The 16,392-nt window shown below is 43.2% G+C and overlaps 1 protein-coding gene across 1 annotated transcript; it reads right to left on the bottom strand.

Annotated features, from left to right (window-relative positions):
• Positions 1–11,382: 11,382 nt before the first annotated feature.
• On the bottom strand, positions 11,383–14,279 carry LOC134482223 (mast cell protease 4-like). The gene is made up of 5 exons (XM_063274927.1): positions 14,112–14,279; positions 13,452–13,602; positions 12,803–12,938; positions 12,350–12,610; positions 11,383–11,956 (listed from the first exon to the last, which is right to left on the bottom strand). The coding sequence occupies exons 1-5, from the start codon at positions 14,164–14,166 to the stop codon at positions 11,810–11,812; spliced, it is 750 nt and encodes a 249-aa protein (XP_063130997.1). The 5' UTR covers positions 14,167–14,279; the 3' UTR covers positions 11,383–11,809.
• Between the last annotated feature and the right edge of the window lie 2,113 nt (positions 14,280–16,392).

The raw sequence follows: 16,392 nt of genomic DNA, 5'->3' as shown, positions 1-16,392 counted from the left end.
CCCATATTTACAACAATGCCAAGCAACCAGAGCTTCCAGGGACTAAGCCACTACCTAAAGACTATACATGGACTGACCCTGGACTCTGACCTCATAGGTAGCAATGAATATCCTAGTAAGAGCACCAGTGGAAGGGGAAGCCCTGGGTCCTGCTAAGACTGAACCCCCAGTGAACGTGATTGTTGGGGGGAGGGCGGCAATGGGGGGAGGATGGGGAGGGGAACACCCATAAGGAAGGGGAGGGGGAGGGATTTGGGGATGTTTGCCCGGAAAGCGGGAAGGGGAATAACACTCGAAATGTAAATAAGAAATACTCAAGTTAATAAAAAAAAAGAAAGAAATGGAATGAATAATTTAATAAAAATGGAAAGAAGAAGGAAAATGGGGGGGTAGGTCATAGAGAACTAGGATGCCAGCACCATAACTTCATGGCTCAGGTTCTCCAGCCTTGGGTTATGTTTCTTGGCTTGGCTCTATATGAGGGAGGAGATAAAGTTCACTTCCCAGCAGGACATCAACCTCATAAACACTCACCCCATGATTTGCCTGCATTCTCTTTTTCTGCTATAATTTCCCAGAATTCTGCTGTCTCTGCTACCTCTCTTGTCTACTTTATATGTTGTGTACTGGAGAGTTCAAATATGCTGTGAAGGTCATGAAGCCAGGAGTGGGATTAGTTACAAAAGAATGGGAGTCTGGAGGAGATCCTGCCTTTATTTAAAGCCAGTGACTGACGAAACCTGCCAATGGTGTTGTGTCAAGGAAGGCATATTAGGTCCCCATCTCAGGGTTACAGTTTGAGGACAAGTTCATGATAGAAAGACATTGTGGGGCTGGAGAGATGGCTCAGCGGTTAAGAGCACCCGACTGCTCTTCCAGAGGTCCTGAGTTCAATTCCCAGCAACCACATGGTGGCTCACAACCATCTGTAAAGAGATCCAATGCCCTCTTCTGGTGTATCTGAAGACAGCTACAGTGTACTTATATATAATAAAATGAATAAACCTTTAAAAAAAAAAGACATTGTGGCAGGACTGTGAAGGATGAGTCGCACTGCATCAGCAGACAGGAAGTGGGATTCTAACACAAACCTGACAACCAGCCTACAGCAAACAACTTCCTCCCAGGATGCTGCAACTCTTAGGGTTCTACAACCTTCCAAATGTAGTACCAGTAGGTGCAGACCCAGTGTTCAAAGACATGAGCCATAACAAACTGTTCAAAAGGTTTATCAATTCACAGCATGATATTTTATACAGTATGTGCTCGAAATATCAATCATCTACAACATTGTAAGGCTGTTGCGAAAGCCGGGCTATCACATTGTAGACTGCATGCAGCTGTGTCAGGGGGAGCTGCCACCCAGGAGGGGTTAATTTCCTCTCTTCCTCCCCCTTTCCCTCTCTTTCCTTCTTTTAGTCCTCTTTCCCTTCTACCCTGCTCCCTCCCCTTTCATTTTTTATTAGAGACATGCTTTCATGTAGTCCAGGTTAGCCTTGAACCCCATATGTAGACTAGGTTATGTCTTGAATCCTGCTCCTCCTCCCTGTGCCTCCCAAGAGAAAGGGTTACAGGTATTTATTATTGTGTCCAGTTTAGAAGACAGTTAATATTGTGATACTAGAAGTAATTTATGTTCAGCTATATTCTGTGCACAAATGTGACTCCATTAGTAGCTTTGCATTATAGTATGAAAAGCTTGGCATAGTGGTGTGTAACTTTCATTTTTTTCAAGGCTTACTTTTAATGATGTTTCTTAAACACTTTATCCTCCTTTATAGCTTAACACCCACTAGAGGTAATTGGAAAAAAAGAATACGGGGAAAGTGGACCTGGTTAGACATACTTCTTTGGAGCAAATCCCATCTTGACTGTTAGAAAATCAGCAGTTCAGTTCACAGGTCAGCCATGGCAGTTAATGCTCACAAACACATTACAGATACACCAGCTCTCCAGTTAGGTAGTGTCAGGAGAGCAGCAGGGGTGGCATGACCTAACAGGAACAGCCAGGCCTCAGTTGAATTGGCATGAGTCAGCAGGAGGTACCAGGACCAACAGGAACTCTAGGAAAAGTTCTCAGCTATGCCCCTTTCAGGAAAGAGAAGATCAGCTAAGACTTGAGACCAACAACCACTCCACAACTAGCTCTACAGGCAACAATAGCTTGCCAAGACAAGCTTCCAGCTCCCTTCACTCCCTTAGGTCCTTTGTATACTCCCTCCAAGCATCATGTGTCCTCCACAGATCTTGCCTCACCACGAGTCTTGCCTCAGCATGTGAGTCTAACTTATCGAACCTCCACATGACTCTGTCGCAGCTGACATCATTCTGTCCATCAGCCTGGGTGTGCAGATGCAGCAAGAAGACACAGCACTCCAGAAGGTTTTTGGTATGTTTCTCTCTGTGGAGTCCTGACAAATGCAAATCAACTATATAATGTACAGCAGACCAATACATACATGTCATTAGCGAAAATTCCTTCATCGCATGTCCTCTCAGGTGCTTGCTTTAGCAGAAAATCCTTTCATCTGCTCTGCTTCAGAAAAAAATGTTCCTTCACACGTTTGGCCCAATAAAACACCATCCAACAAAACTGACTTTCCAAAGAACACATAAGTTTCCACTTCAGTGGTGCAAACTGCAAGCCTCAGTTGGAGGCTGACATAAGAGGATGGTCCTTGTTCCAGGTCTCCAAGCAAGTTCTTACATAAAATAAATCAATACGAAGCAAAATTCAAAACAGGTTTTTGTTTAAAAGTGACACAATGTTACATCCCTTCGTTCCTCAAAATGTTTCTATAGCTACTAAAAGTTTTCATTTGCAAAATAACTGATAAAAAACATCCCTTGGATGGCAGGAGAACAGATGCGGTCATAGGGTGACACCTACTGCAGGATAGTAATGACCCTGGATTTTAATTGTAAAAGATCCTTTTAGATTTCTTTAGTGCTTCCTTCCTCCTGAGTTAGAATAGAGTTTATAGTGAGTCCTGGACTTTGATAGTTCTCTTTACAACTCTACTGTAAAATGCTGAGGCTGGAAACACAGAAGGGAGGCCAGCAGGTCAGGAGAAGGGTCAAGGTGCTGAGCTTCTATTCTGAGGCTGGTACTGGCAATAATTTTTCATATTACAGGAGTCAGAAAGCCATACCCATCATATTAATCCTCCATGGGGTGGGGGTAGCAAACCTCATGTGTGGTCTCTTCCTCTTCATATTTCACAGAACCCTGTAGTTAAACCATTCTTTCCGTTGATTAAGGACAATGGGCACTTTGTAAGAGGACAATAGGCCACTTAGGATCCAGCTATACCTCTCTTGGGCATATACCCAAAAGATTCCTCAACATACAAAAGAGACACGTGCTCCACTATGTTCATCGCAGCCTTATTTATAATAGCCAGAAACGGTCTTCCTGGTTGCTGCCGCTGCAGAGAGCCCCTGGACAGCACCCCACGAGCAAACCTGAGCCTCGGGACCACAGGTAAGACCAAATCTTCTGCTGCAAGAAAGCTGCCTGGTGAGCTTGGGACACACGGAAGCAGAATTTCTCTAGAACCGGGCACGTTCTGTGTTTACCGGAAGTCCCACACCCGCGGATCCCGGCCCGCAGCAGCTCTCTGCTCCCAGACCCGGTGAGAGAGAGACCCAACCGCCTGGTCAGGTGGGCACTCCTGAGGCTGCAGAGCGGAAGAGACCACCAACACTGCTGACCCCTGCCCACATCCCTGGCCCAAGAGGAAACTGTATAAGGCCTCTGGGCTCCCGTGGGGGAGGGCCCAGGAGCGGCAGGACCCCTGCCACAGACACCGCCGGACCCTGAAGGAAACAGACCGGATAAACAGTTCTCTGCACCCAAATCCCGTGGGAGGGAGAGCTAAACCTTCAGAGAGGCAGACAGGCCTGGGAAACCAGAAGAGACGGCTCCCTGCACACACATCTCGGACGCCAGAGGAAAAAGCCAAAGACCATCTGGAACCCTGGTGCACTGAAGCTCCCGGAAGGGGCGGCACAGGTCTTCCTGGTTGCTGCCGCTGCAGAGAGCCCCTGGGCAGCACCCCACGAGCGAACCTGAGCCTCGGGACCACAGGTAAGACCAAATTTTCTGCTGCAAGAAAGCTGCCTGGTGAACTCAAGACACAGGCCCACAGGAACAGCTGAAGACCTGTAGAGAGGAAAAACTACACGCCCGAAAGCAGAACACTCTGTCCCCATAACTGACTGAAAGAGAGGAAAACAGGTCTACAGCACTCCTGACACACAGGCTTATAGGACAGTCTAGCCACTGTCAGAAATAGCAGAACAAAGTAACACTAGAGATAATCTGATGGCGAGAGGCAAGCGCAGGAACCCAAGCAACAGAAACCAAGACTACATGCCATCATCGGAGCCCAATTCTCCCACCAAAACAAACATGGAATATCCAAACACACCAGAAAAGCAAGATCTAGTTTCAAAATCATATTTGATCATGATGCTGGAGGACTTCAGGAAAGACCTGAACACACTTAGGGAAGCACAGGAAAACATTAATAAACAAGTAGAAGCCTACAGAGAGGAATCGCAAAAATCCCTGAAAGAATTCCAGGAAAACACAATCAAACAGTTGAAGGAATTAAAAATGGAAATAGAAGCAATCAAGAAAGAACACATGGAAACAACCCTGGATATAGAAAACCAAAAGAAGAGACAAGGAGCTGTAGATACAAGCTTCACCAACAGAATACAAGAGATGGAAGAGAGAATCTCAGGAGCAGAAGATTCCATAGAAATCATTGACTCAACTGTCAAAGATAATGTAAAGCGGAAAAAGCTACTGGTCCAAAACATACAGGAAATCCAGGACTCAATGAGAAGATCAAACCTAAGGATAATAGGTATAGAAGAGAGTGAAGACTCCCAGCTCAAAGGACCAGTAAATATCTTCAACAAAATCATAGAAGAAAACTTCCCTAACCTAAAAAAAGAGATACCCATAGACATACAGGAAGCCTACAGAACTCCAAATAGATTGGACCAGAAAAGAAACACCTCCCGTCACATAATTGTCAAAACACCAAACGCACAAAATAAAGAAAGAATATTAAAAGCAGTAAGGGAAAAAGGTCAAGTAACATATAAAGGGAGACCTATCAGAATCACACCAGACTTCTCGCCAGAAACTATGAAGGCCAGAAGATCCTGGACTGATGTTATACAGACCCTAAGAGAACACAAATGCCAGCCCAGATTACTGTATCCAGCAAAACTCTCAATTAACATTGATGGAGAAACCAAGATATTCCATGACAAAACCAAATTTACACAATATCTTTCTACAAATCCAGCACTACAAAGGATAATAAATGGTAAAGCCCAACATAAGGAGGCAAGCTATACCCTAGAAGAAGCAAGAAACTAATCGTCTTGGCAACAAAACAAAGAGAATGAAAGCACACAAACATAACCTCACATCAAATATGAATATAACGGGAAGCAATAATCACTATTCCTTAATATCTCTCAATATCAATGGCCTCAACTCCCCAATAAAAAGACATAGATTAACAAACTGGATACGCAACGAGGACCCTGCATTCTGCTGCCTACAGGAAACACACCTCAGAGACAAAGACAGACACTACCTCAGAGTGAAAGGCTGGAAAACAACTTTCCAAGCAAATGGTCAGAAGAAGCAAGCTGGAGTAGCCATTCTAATATCAAATAAAATCAATTTCCAACTAAAAGTCATCAAAAAAGATAAGGAAGGACACTTCATATTCATCAAAGGAAAAATCAACCAAGATGAACTCTCAATTCTAAATATCTATGCCCCAAATACAAGGGCACCTACATATGTAAAAGAAACCTTACTAAAGCTCAAAACACACATTGCACCTCACACAATAATAGTGGGAGATTTCAACACCCCACTCTCATCAATGGACAGATCATGGAAACAGAAATTAAACAGTGATGTAGACAGACTAAGAGAAGTCATGAGCCAAATGGACTTAACGGATATTTATAGAACATTCTATCCTAAAGCAAAAGGATATACCTTCTTCTCAGCTCCTCATGGTACTTTCTCCAAAATTGACCATATAATTGGTCAAAAAACGGGCCTCAACAGGTACAGAAAGATAGAAATAATCCCATGCGTGCTATCGGACCACCACGGCCTAAAACTGGTCTTCAATAACAATAAGGGAAGAATGCCCACATATACGTGGAAATTGAACAATGCTCTACTCAATGATAACCTGGTCAAGGAAGAAATAAAGAAAGAAATTAAAAACTTTTTAGAATTTAATGAAAATGAAGATACAACATACTCAAACTTATGGGACACAATGAAAGCTGTGCTAAGAGGAAAACTCATAGCGCTGAGTGCCTGCAGAAAGAAACAGGAAAGAGCATATGTCAGCAGCTTGACAGCACACCTAAAAGCTCTAGAACAAAAAGAAGCAAATACACCCAGGAGGAGTAGAAGGCAGGAAATAATCAAACTCAGAGCTGAAATCAACCAAGTAGAAACAAAAAGGACCATAGAAAGAATCAACAGAACCAAAAGTTGGTTCTTTGAGAAAATCAACAAGATAGATAAACCCTTAGCCAGACTAACGAGAGGACACAGAGAGTGTGTCCAAATTAACAAAATCAGAAATGAAAAGGGAGACATAACTACAGATTCGGAGGAAATTCAAAAAATCATCAGATCTTACTATAAAAACCTATATTCAACAAAATTTGAAAATCTTCAGGAAATGGACAATTTCCTAGACAGATACCAGGTATCGAAGTTAAATCAGGAACAGATAAACCAGTTAAACAACCCCATAACTCCTAAGGAAATAGAAGCAGTCATTAAAGGTCTCCCAACCAAAAAGAGCCCAGGTCCAGACGGGTTTAGTGCAGAATTCTATCAAACCTTCATAGAAGACCTCATACCAATATTATCCAAACTATTCCACAAAATTGAAACAGATGGAGCCCTACCGAATTCCTTCTACGAAGCCACAATTACTCTTATACCTAAACCACACAAAGACACAACAAAGAAAGAGAACTTCAGACCAATTTCCCTTATGAATATCGACGCAAAAATACTCAATAAAATCCTGGCAAACCGAATTCAAGAGCACATCAAAACAATCATCCACCATGATCAAGTAGGCTTCATCCCAGGCATGCAGGGATGGTTTAATATACGGAAAACCATCAACGTGATCCATTATATAAACAAACTGAAAGAACAGAACCACATGATCATTTCATTAGATGCTGAGAAAGCATTTGACAAAATTCAACACCCCTTCATGATAAAAGTCCTGGAAAGAATAGGAATTCAAGGCCCATACCTAAACATAGTAAAAGCCATATACAGCAAACCAGTTGCTAACATTAAACTAAATGGAGAGAAACTTGAAGCAATCCCACTAAAATCAGGGACTAGACAAGGCTGCCCACTCTCTCCCTACTTATTCAATATAGTTCTTGAAGTTCTAGCCAGAGCAATCAGACAACAAAAGGAGATCAAAGGGATACAGATCGGAAAAGAAGAGGTCAAAATATCACTATTTGCAGATGACATGATAGTATATTTAAGTGATCCCAAAAGTTCCACCAGAGAACTATTAAAGCTGATAAACAACTTCAGCAAAGTGGCTGGGTATAAAATTAACTCAAATAAATCAGTTGCCTTCCTCTATACAAAAGAGAAACAAGCCGAGAAAGAAATTAGGGAAACGACACCCTTCATAATAGACCCAAATAATATAAAGTACCTCGGTGTGACTTTAACCAAGCAAGTAAAAGATCTGTACAATAAGAACTTCAAGACACTGAGGAAAGAAATTGAAGAAGACCTCAGAAGATGGAAAGATCTCCCATGCTCATGGATTGGCAGGATTAATATAGTAAAAATGGCCATTTTACCAAAAGCAATCTACAGATTCAATGCAATCCCCATCAAAATACCAATCCAATTCTTCAAAGAGTTAGACAGAACAATTTGCAAATTCATCTGGAATAACAAAAAACCCAGGATAGCTAAAGCTATCCTCAACAATAAAAGGACTTCAGGGGGAATCACTATCCCTGAACTCAAGCAGTATTACAGAGCAATAGTGATAAAAACTGCATGGTATTGGTACAGAGACAGACAGATAGACCAATGGAATAGAATTGAAGACCCAGAAATGAACCCACACACCTATGGTCACTTGATTTTTGACAAAGGAGCCAAAACCATCCAATGGAAAAAAGATAGTATTTTCAGCAAATGGTGCTGGTTCAACTGGAGGGCAACATGTAGAAGAATGCAGATCGATCCATGCTTATCACCCTGTACAAAGCTTAAGTCCAAGTGGATCAAGGACCTCCACATCAAACCAGACACACTCAAACTAATAGAAGAAAAACTAGGGAAGCATCTGGAACACATGGGCACTGGAAAAAATTTCCTGAACAAAACACCAATGGCTTATGCTCTAAGATCAAGAATCGACAAATGGGATCTCATAAAACTGCAAAGCTTCTGTAAGGCAAAGGACACTGTGGTTAGGACAAAACGGCAACCAACAGATTGGGAAAAGATCTTTACCAATCCTACAACAGATAGAGGCCTTATTTCCAAAATATACAAAGAACTCAAGAAGTTAGACCGCAGGGAAACAAATAACCCTATTAAAAAATGGGGTTCAGAGCTGAACAAAGAATTCACAGCTGAGGAATGCCGAATGGCTGAGAAACACCTAAAGAAATGTTCAACATCTTTAGTCATAAGGGAAATGCAAATCAAAACAACCCTGAGATTTCACCTCACACCAGTGCGATTGGCTAAGATCAAAAACTCAGGTGACAGCAGATGCTGGCGAGGATGTGGAGAAAGAGGAACACTCCTCCATTGTTGGTGGGATTGCAGACTGGTAAAACCACTCTGTAAATCAGTCTGGAGGTTCCTCAGAAAATTGGACATTGAACTGCCTGATGATCCAGCTATACCTCTCTTGGGCATATACCCAAAAGATGCCTCAACATATAAAAGAGACACGTGCTCCACTATGTTCATCGCAGCCTTATTTATAATAGCCAGAAGCTGGAAAGAACCCAGATGCCCTTCAACAGAGGAATGGATACAGAAAATGTGGTACATCTACACAATGGAATATTACTCAGCTATCAAAAACAACGAGTTTATGAAATTCGTAGGCAAATGGTTGGAACTGGAAAATATCATCCTGAGTGAGCTAACCCAATCACAGAAAGACATACATGGTATGCACTCATTGATAAGTGGCTATTAGCCCAAATGCTTGAATTACCCTAGATCCCTAGAACAAACGAAACTCAAGACGGATGATCAAAATGTGAATGCTTCACTCCTTCTTTAAATGAGGAAAAAGAATACCCTTGGCAGGGAAGGGAGAGGCAAAGATTAAAACAGAGACTGAAGGAACACCCATTCAGAGCCTGCCCCACATGTGGCCCATACATATACAGCCACCCAATTAGACAAGATGGATGAAGCAAAGAAGTGCAGACCGACAGGAGCCGGATGTAGATCGCTCCTGAGAGACACAGCCAGAATACAGCAAATATAGAGGCGAATGCCAGCAGCAAACCACTGAACTGAGAATAGGTCCCCTATTGAAGGAATCAGAGAAAGAACTGGAAGAGCTTGAAGGGGCTCGAGACCCCAAAAGTACAACAATGCCAAGCAACCAGAGCTTCCAGGGACTAAGCCACTACCTAAAGACTATACATGGACTGACCCTGGACTCTGACCCCATAGGTAGCAATGAATATCCTAGTAAGAGCACCAGTGGAAGGGGAAGCCCTGGGTCCTGCTAAGACTGAACCCACAGTGAACTAGTCTATGGGGGGAGGGCGGCAATGGGGGGAGGGTTGGGAGGGAACACCCATAAGGAAGGGGAGGGGGGAGGGGGATGTTTGCCCGGAAACCGGGAAAGGGAATAACACTCGAAATGTATATAAGAAATACTCAAGTTAATAAAAAAAAAAAAATAATAATAGCCAGAAACTTGAAAGAACCCAGATGCCCTTCAACAGAGGAATGGATACAGAAAATGTGGTACATCTACACAATGGAATATTACTCAGCTATCAAAAACAACGACTTTATGAAATTCGTAGGCAAATGGTTGGAACTGGAAAATAGCATCCTGAGTGAGCTAACCCATTCACAGAAAGACATACATGGTATGCACTCATTGATAAGTGGCTATTAGCCCAAATGCTTGAATTACCCTAGATCCCTAGAACAAACGAAACTCAAGACGGATGATCAAAATGTGAATGCTTCACTCCTTCTTTAAATGAGGAAAAAGAATACCCTTGGCAGGGAAGGGAGAGGCAAAGATTAAAACAGAGACTGAAGGAACACCCATCCAGAGCCTGCCCCACATATGACCCATACATATACAGCCACCCAATTAGACAAGATGGACGAAGCAAAGAAGTGCAAGCCTACAGGAACGGGATGTAGATCGCTCCTGAGAGACACAGCCAGAATACAGCAAATACAGAGGCGAATGCCAGCAGCAAACCACTGAACTGAGAATAGGTCCCCCGTTGAAGGAATCAGAGAAAGAACTGGAAGAGCTTGAAGGGGCTCGAGACCCCAAAAGTACAACAATGTCAAGCAACCAGAGCTTCCAGGGACTAAGCCACTACCTAAAGACTATACATGGACTGACCCTGGACTCTGACCCCATAGGTAGCAATGAATATCCTAGTAAGAGCACCAGTGGAAGGGGAAGCCCTGGGTCCTGCTAAGACTGAACCCCCAGTGAACTAGACTATGGGGGGAGGGCGGCAATGGGGGGAGGGTTGGGAGGGCAACACCCATAAGGAAAGGGAGGGGGAGGGGGATGTTTGCCCGGAAACCGGGAAAGGGAATAACACTTGAAATGTATATAAGAAATACTCAAGTTAATAAAAAAAAAGAATATTAAAAAAAAAAAGAAGTTCACTCAGCTTGGGCATTCTTCTGAAAGGCTGGATCTTTGGGGAAGATGGCAGTTGAATGGGGGTGGTTCAGAAGCAGAGTCACTATGGTAAGTACTAGTGGCATGTTAAGTACTGCAGTGTCTCTTCCCAACACAAGCTAGTTCTGCCCTGTGTTGGCTCCTGAAACTGCTGGTGCTCTCCTGCTGTGGCTGCTACAGCCACAGTAATGGTCCAAGGACTTCTGAAGGCAGGCTGTCCTCTACCTGAAAGTGCAATATTGAAAGGAGGAGGATGGCAAGGTAGGTGGTGAGGACACAAGGATCAATAGCCATGTCTGACCTAGACATGGAATCTCTGATGATGTGTGGAAAGTTGCAGTGGCTAAGGCATGGGGTTTGTGTCGAGAAGAGCTGAGAGACAAGAGGGAGACAATAAGAAGACAGAAGAGTGGAGGAGAAGAACAGAACAGTGTACATTATCCTGGATATGAAATCTTTCTGTACACAGCCATGCATGTTAGATAATATTCATTAATCCACTGTGGTACACCTTTGCCTGAAAGTCGATTATTCAAGATGGTTAGCATAGCAAGATAGTAACTCAAGTCATTTCTTCGTTGTGTTTAGAGAGGGGCAGAGTGATTAGAACCCAGAGTTGAGTCACACAGCTGTTGGAAGTTGTTTTTATTGAGATGCTTTACAGGGAACAATCAACCATCACAGACTTTTGTATCTTTGAGATTGTCTAAGAGACAGCTGGGGACAGTCTAGAGACTGTTTGGGACAGGCTCTGTTGAACCCAAAGTGTACCAGATGAGCTCAGGCTTGGAGAGTCTGACTCATGCAGGTCAGGCCTTTCAGCTACTTGTGCTTAGGACTGTATTAATCCAGGGCACATATGGGGAGATTAGGGTGAAGACTGCAGGGGGCTTTGCATCTTCTCGTCCATGAGATACAATACCATGGGCCACACCAGCACACAGTAGTGGCCCCCCGGAGTCTCCCTAATAAGTAAGAAAAATCAAGGTATGAGCAAATATTGGATTCCCATATACAAGCTCAAAAATAGGTAATCCTGGAATGAGGTACAAGATCCTGGCTGGCTATGGGTCATAAGGTAGGAATTTAATGCCTGATTCCCCTCCCTCTGTCCTTACCGGAGTGCTAACATGTCTCCCTTTACTCCCTTCCTGTCTAGTGTCTAGCCCTGTGGGAAGGATGTAGGAAGGGCTTGGGCACAGGGAGATGAGATGGACAGGGACAATGTCGGTTTCCAGAGCCTCAGGGATAGGAGCTAAGGACACAGGCATTAGTCACTGTCATGGGGAGCTGTTTGGCACATTTCCTTCACTGACACTGTCTCCTGATGTGGGGAGGAAGAGCAGGTGTGTACTCACCTCATATGGTGATCTCTTCCTTCCAGGACTGCCCACACACATCTGGAAATTATAGTCATAATCACTAAAGATTTTACAGGCCTCTACATCCATGATTCTCAATTCAACTTCTCTCAATGTATATGTATATGAGGCAGGATCTGTCACTCCAGTTTGCCCCCATCCAGCTGCCTGGCACATGGTCCCAGGGTCTATAAAGTCAGAAGGACTAGGCAGGGGAACTACATCCATGGCATGAGTCAACTCAACATGTTTTTCAAGCTGTTGAGTAAAGGAGAGAAGGGATGGCAAATCAGAGAAGGATGCTTAGACACAGCGGGTCCATAATGACATAGAATTCACGAGTGGGTTCTGAGGAAAAGGAATGGACAAGAGAGAATTCAATGGACTACGCCAGGGAGATAGTTAAAGAGGGGAGACCTAAATAAAGGAAGGCCAAATAAATAAGGGAACCTTCAATAACATGATGTCATGAATATTGGAAAAGAAGTTGTAATTTTTGTGAATGATTTGCTTTTCGACTTTTATCTTCTGCTGTGTGGATTCTCGCTTGCTCACGTCATGGGCTCCAAGGGTGACTGTGATTTCTCTGTAGATAGAGAAAGAAGCAATGAAAAGTATGAGGAGAACTCCTTCCAAGGAGAGGGGTACCAGGTTCTTTCTTCTCTATCCCTGGGCACAGCCCATAGATTAACTTGAGATAGGGGACCCAGGACCAGTGCCACAGGGCTCAGGGAAACACAGAATTGAGAACTCTTGCACACCCCATACCCAGGACTTGCATTCAACTGAACCCATGGTTTTGCACATGGATGAAAGGCACTCTACATTGAATTACATGCCAGGTCATCTATCATTTCTGCTACCACTAGGACAAGACAAGAGCTGTGATTTTACTACTGACCAGAGCCCTGCTTAAACCTCAGACCTGTGAAAATGGATAGGTCACATGAATGATTCAGTGAGTGGCCCTGTGCTTTGTTTTCTGCTCTGTGTAATGAGAGCCCAACTGCAGTTGAAAAGGGCTCAGAGACTTCCCCAAGGATCTGCTGCTCTGTGACCATGGCTCATGGATGTCTTCACAAGAAGAGAAGCCTCTTACCTTCCATTACAGTGTGCAGCAGTCAGCACAAATTGACGGCTTATGAGAAACCCACCACAGAAGGTGACATAACCTTTCTCAGTGGTGATCTTCAGATGGGCCATGTAAGGGCGGGAGTGAGGAATAGACTCCACACCACCAACAATCTCCTCTGGAACAAGGAACACCCAGTCCCCAGTCACAAGCTTGCAGGGCCCCCAACACAGTACTGTCAGAGAAATATGGGGCTAAAGCTGAGCGACTGCTCCAAGCCAACCCCACCTCACATGGGGCTCAGGCCCCTCCACAGGTCCTTTGGTCTTTTCTCTCCTGTTGATCTTTCCTCCCCACAGCTCCCTGGCCACCATTATCCTTCATTTCAAAATACAATGACCATTAGTGTTTCTGATGTTCTATTTCCTTTAGGCATATCTTTTCTACACTCATCCTGTCTTCCTCAACATTAAGGGAAGGCCAGAGAGGAGGTGCCCATCAGAACAGCATTTTGATGAAATGGTGTGATGGGGAAGTAGATTTTCATTCTTCCTTGACCTAGAGATTTCCCCTGGACTATGTCAGTTGAGGATCCTGCCTCATGTTAGGGTCTCTGTTCCTCCAACTAAGAGATTAAGGTCGGTTACTGAAAACTAAGAAGTTAGGAAGGATGAAGACCAAACTCACCAGCTGCAGCTCCAGAAGGCAAGAGAAGAGCCATCAGGAATAGTAGGGCCTGCATTTTGCCTGTGGTGCAGCCTGGGGTGAGCTTCTGGTGTGTTCCTGTCCTGGTTCCTGCTTTTATATCTTCAAAGTAGGAGAAAGTAAGCGCTGGAAACCACAGGTCTGGCTTGGACAAACTCTATTTTCCTTATCAGAAATTCTCACGAGTCTGTTTTTGGTGGCATTGCATCTGTGGCTAGATCTTGAAACTCCTGGATCCCATGATAAGGTGGCAACTGCACCCTTCAAAGAAGCTCCCAGGAGACAGGACAGCAACACAAATGGAGGGGAACCTCGATTGGGGATCATGGAACTGTTCTTGTAAGCATCCAGGTATTCCGACCATTGCTGCTGTGCTCGCTTCAGCAGCACATGTACTAAAAATTTGGATAATACAGAGAGACCTATGTTGCATATGTGTAAAATCTCACCTCTGTCACTGTCACACAAGCACCTGTATCTGTAGTCTATGAACATATGGGTGAGAGGGAGGACATTTTATTTACAAGAACTGGTGGTGGACTGGTTTAGTCTGAAGACTCTTGTTTGTGTTGACCAGTGCAAGGATTTCTCATATTTATTAAAATAATTAGGAGATTATAGAATGTGTCTGTGAGAGATGAAGGTGTGTAAAGAGTGTATTGAATACACAGTGTGGAAGCCATGTCCAATACCTTAATTAGGTCAATGGTTCCCAATGTTCCTAAGGGTGTGAACTTTAATATAGTACCTGATATTGTAGTGAACCTTGCCACAAAATTATTTCATTGCTACTTTATAACTATAATTTGCTACTCTTATGAATTTGAAGGTAAAATATCTAATATGCAGGATATGATATTTGACCCCTAAAGGGGTCATGACCCACAGGTTGAGAATAGCTGCTGTAAGTAAATGTCCTGATTTAATTATACTAATGATCTCTTTGTGAGACATTGTAACACACATTTAGGGAGAACTCAATGCACTTTCAGGATATCACAGACTAAAAGATCTTGAGTATCTGCCATGCAAGACAAGGCTTTGGGTGACCACAAATTTAGAGCCACAGATTAAAAGAGTGTACAGACATTGCTCACTGGGTCAAAGAAGATGATGAGCTTGGACATAATTTTCTGTTCAAAATAAAATTGAAAACTTTTTTACAAATGAAAACAATTTGTTCTGATGAAATTTCAATGAAAAAGTTATTATGCATATAGATTAATATAACAACACAAACATTCATTCAGACTCCAAGACTATCCATCTCAAGGAACCACGTAATTGAACTTGGCATTCTGGAATCATGGAGCCTTGCAGAAAATTCTAGATCTGGTAAAAAGAGGAATTGACTATCATATGGGGCCTCAGCTGCTTCCCAGGCTTGGACCAGACAACTCAGACCTCTTTGTATGATGGAGACTGGGTGCTCCTGAGGAAAGTTCAGGCTCCAACTCTGTCTTTCTGGATTTCATTCCTTTGCTTCCTCAGAGCTACAATGATCTGTCTAAGCACAGCAATAATAATTAGAGAAATAAGTAAATTAATTTTTTTTTACTACTGAGCACTGGATCTGACCTGATAATACTTTGTAAAGACCCCAAATTCTTCTGTGCAGCCCCAGTTAGAGGACAGGCCTTGGGATGGTCCACACATACGGTCCCAAATGAACATTCTCATTTTGCAACTCATGAATGATCAGAAGGAGAGAAAAAGTTATCAATTAGCATTATTCTGATAGTGGTTGACTGATCCAAGAAGTGACATTACGATAGAAACTAGTGGGAAACTTCACAACTGCCTTTTTAACAAAAAGTAAAACAGGGCCTTGGTATACATGGAGTTCTCCAGGAGTCAGTGCAAATAATGCATTTTTGAAGGATACAGACTAGGTGAATCCTGCTACATCTCCCTTCTGGATATCTATTGGGATCCTGTTAAACTACAGTAGAGAATTGTAATCTTAAATGGGTGGTGACTGTAGCCAGAGATTTCTTGGTGTAGTTTTATTGTTGCTGCAAATGACACACGACTGGCAGCTAAGAATCTGGGGGAATGCATCAACTTCCATCATTAGGTGTAGTAATGACTATAACAGAGTATCCGATTGTGTGGACCTTAAGGTACTTTGCTCATTGGTATCGAAGTGCAGGAGGAAGCACCTACTGTAGACACTTTGGGAAGACACACTTTTGTCACAAAGTAGGAAAAAAGTCTAAGAGCATTGTCTTTAGAGAAGTATCCCTGGTCAATAATATTCCAC

Source organism: Rattus norvegicus, chromosome 15, assembly GCF_036323735.1.
Source record: "Rattus norvegicus strain BN/NHsdMcwi chromosome 15, GRCr8, whole genome shotgun sequence".
Lineage (NCBI taxonomy): Eukaryota > Metazoa > Chordata > Mammalia > Rodentia > Muridae > Rattus > Rattus norvegicus.
This window is presented reverse-complemented; position numbering and strand designations above follow the sequence as displayed.

What these genes read in the sequence shown, in the direction of transcription:
- LOC134482223 (XM_063274927.1), bottom strand. Translation starts at nt 14,166, where the DNA reads ATGCAGGCCCTACTATTCCTGATGGCTCTTCTCTTGCCTTCTGGAGCT. An exon ending in GCCTTCTGGAGCTGCAGCTG is followed by an intron (nt 13,603 to 14,111) that starts GTGAGTTTGGTC and finishes TCCTTGTTCCAG; the next exon opens with AGGAGATTGTTGGTGGTGTG. An exon ending in GGAAGAGATCACCATATGAG is followed by an intron (nt 11,957 to 12,349) that starts GTGAGTACACAC and finishes CTTACTTATTAG; the next exon opens with GGAGACTCCGGGGGGCCACT.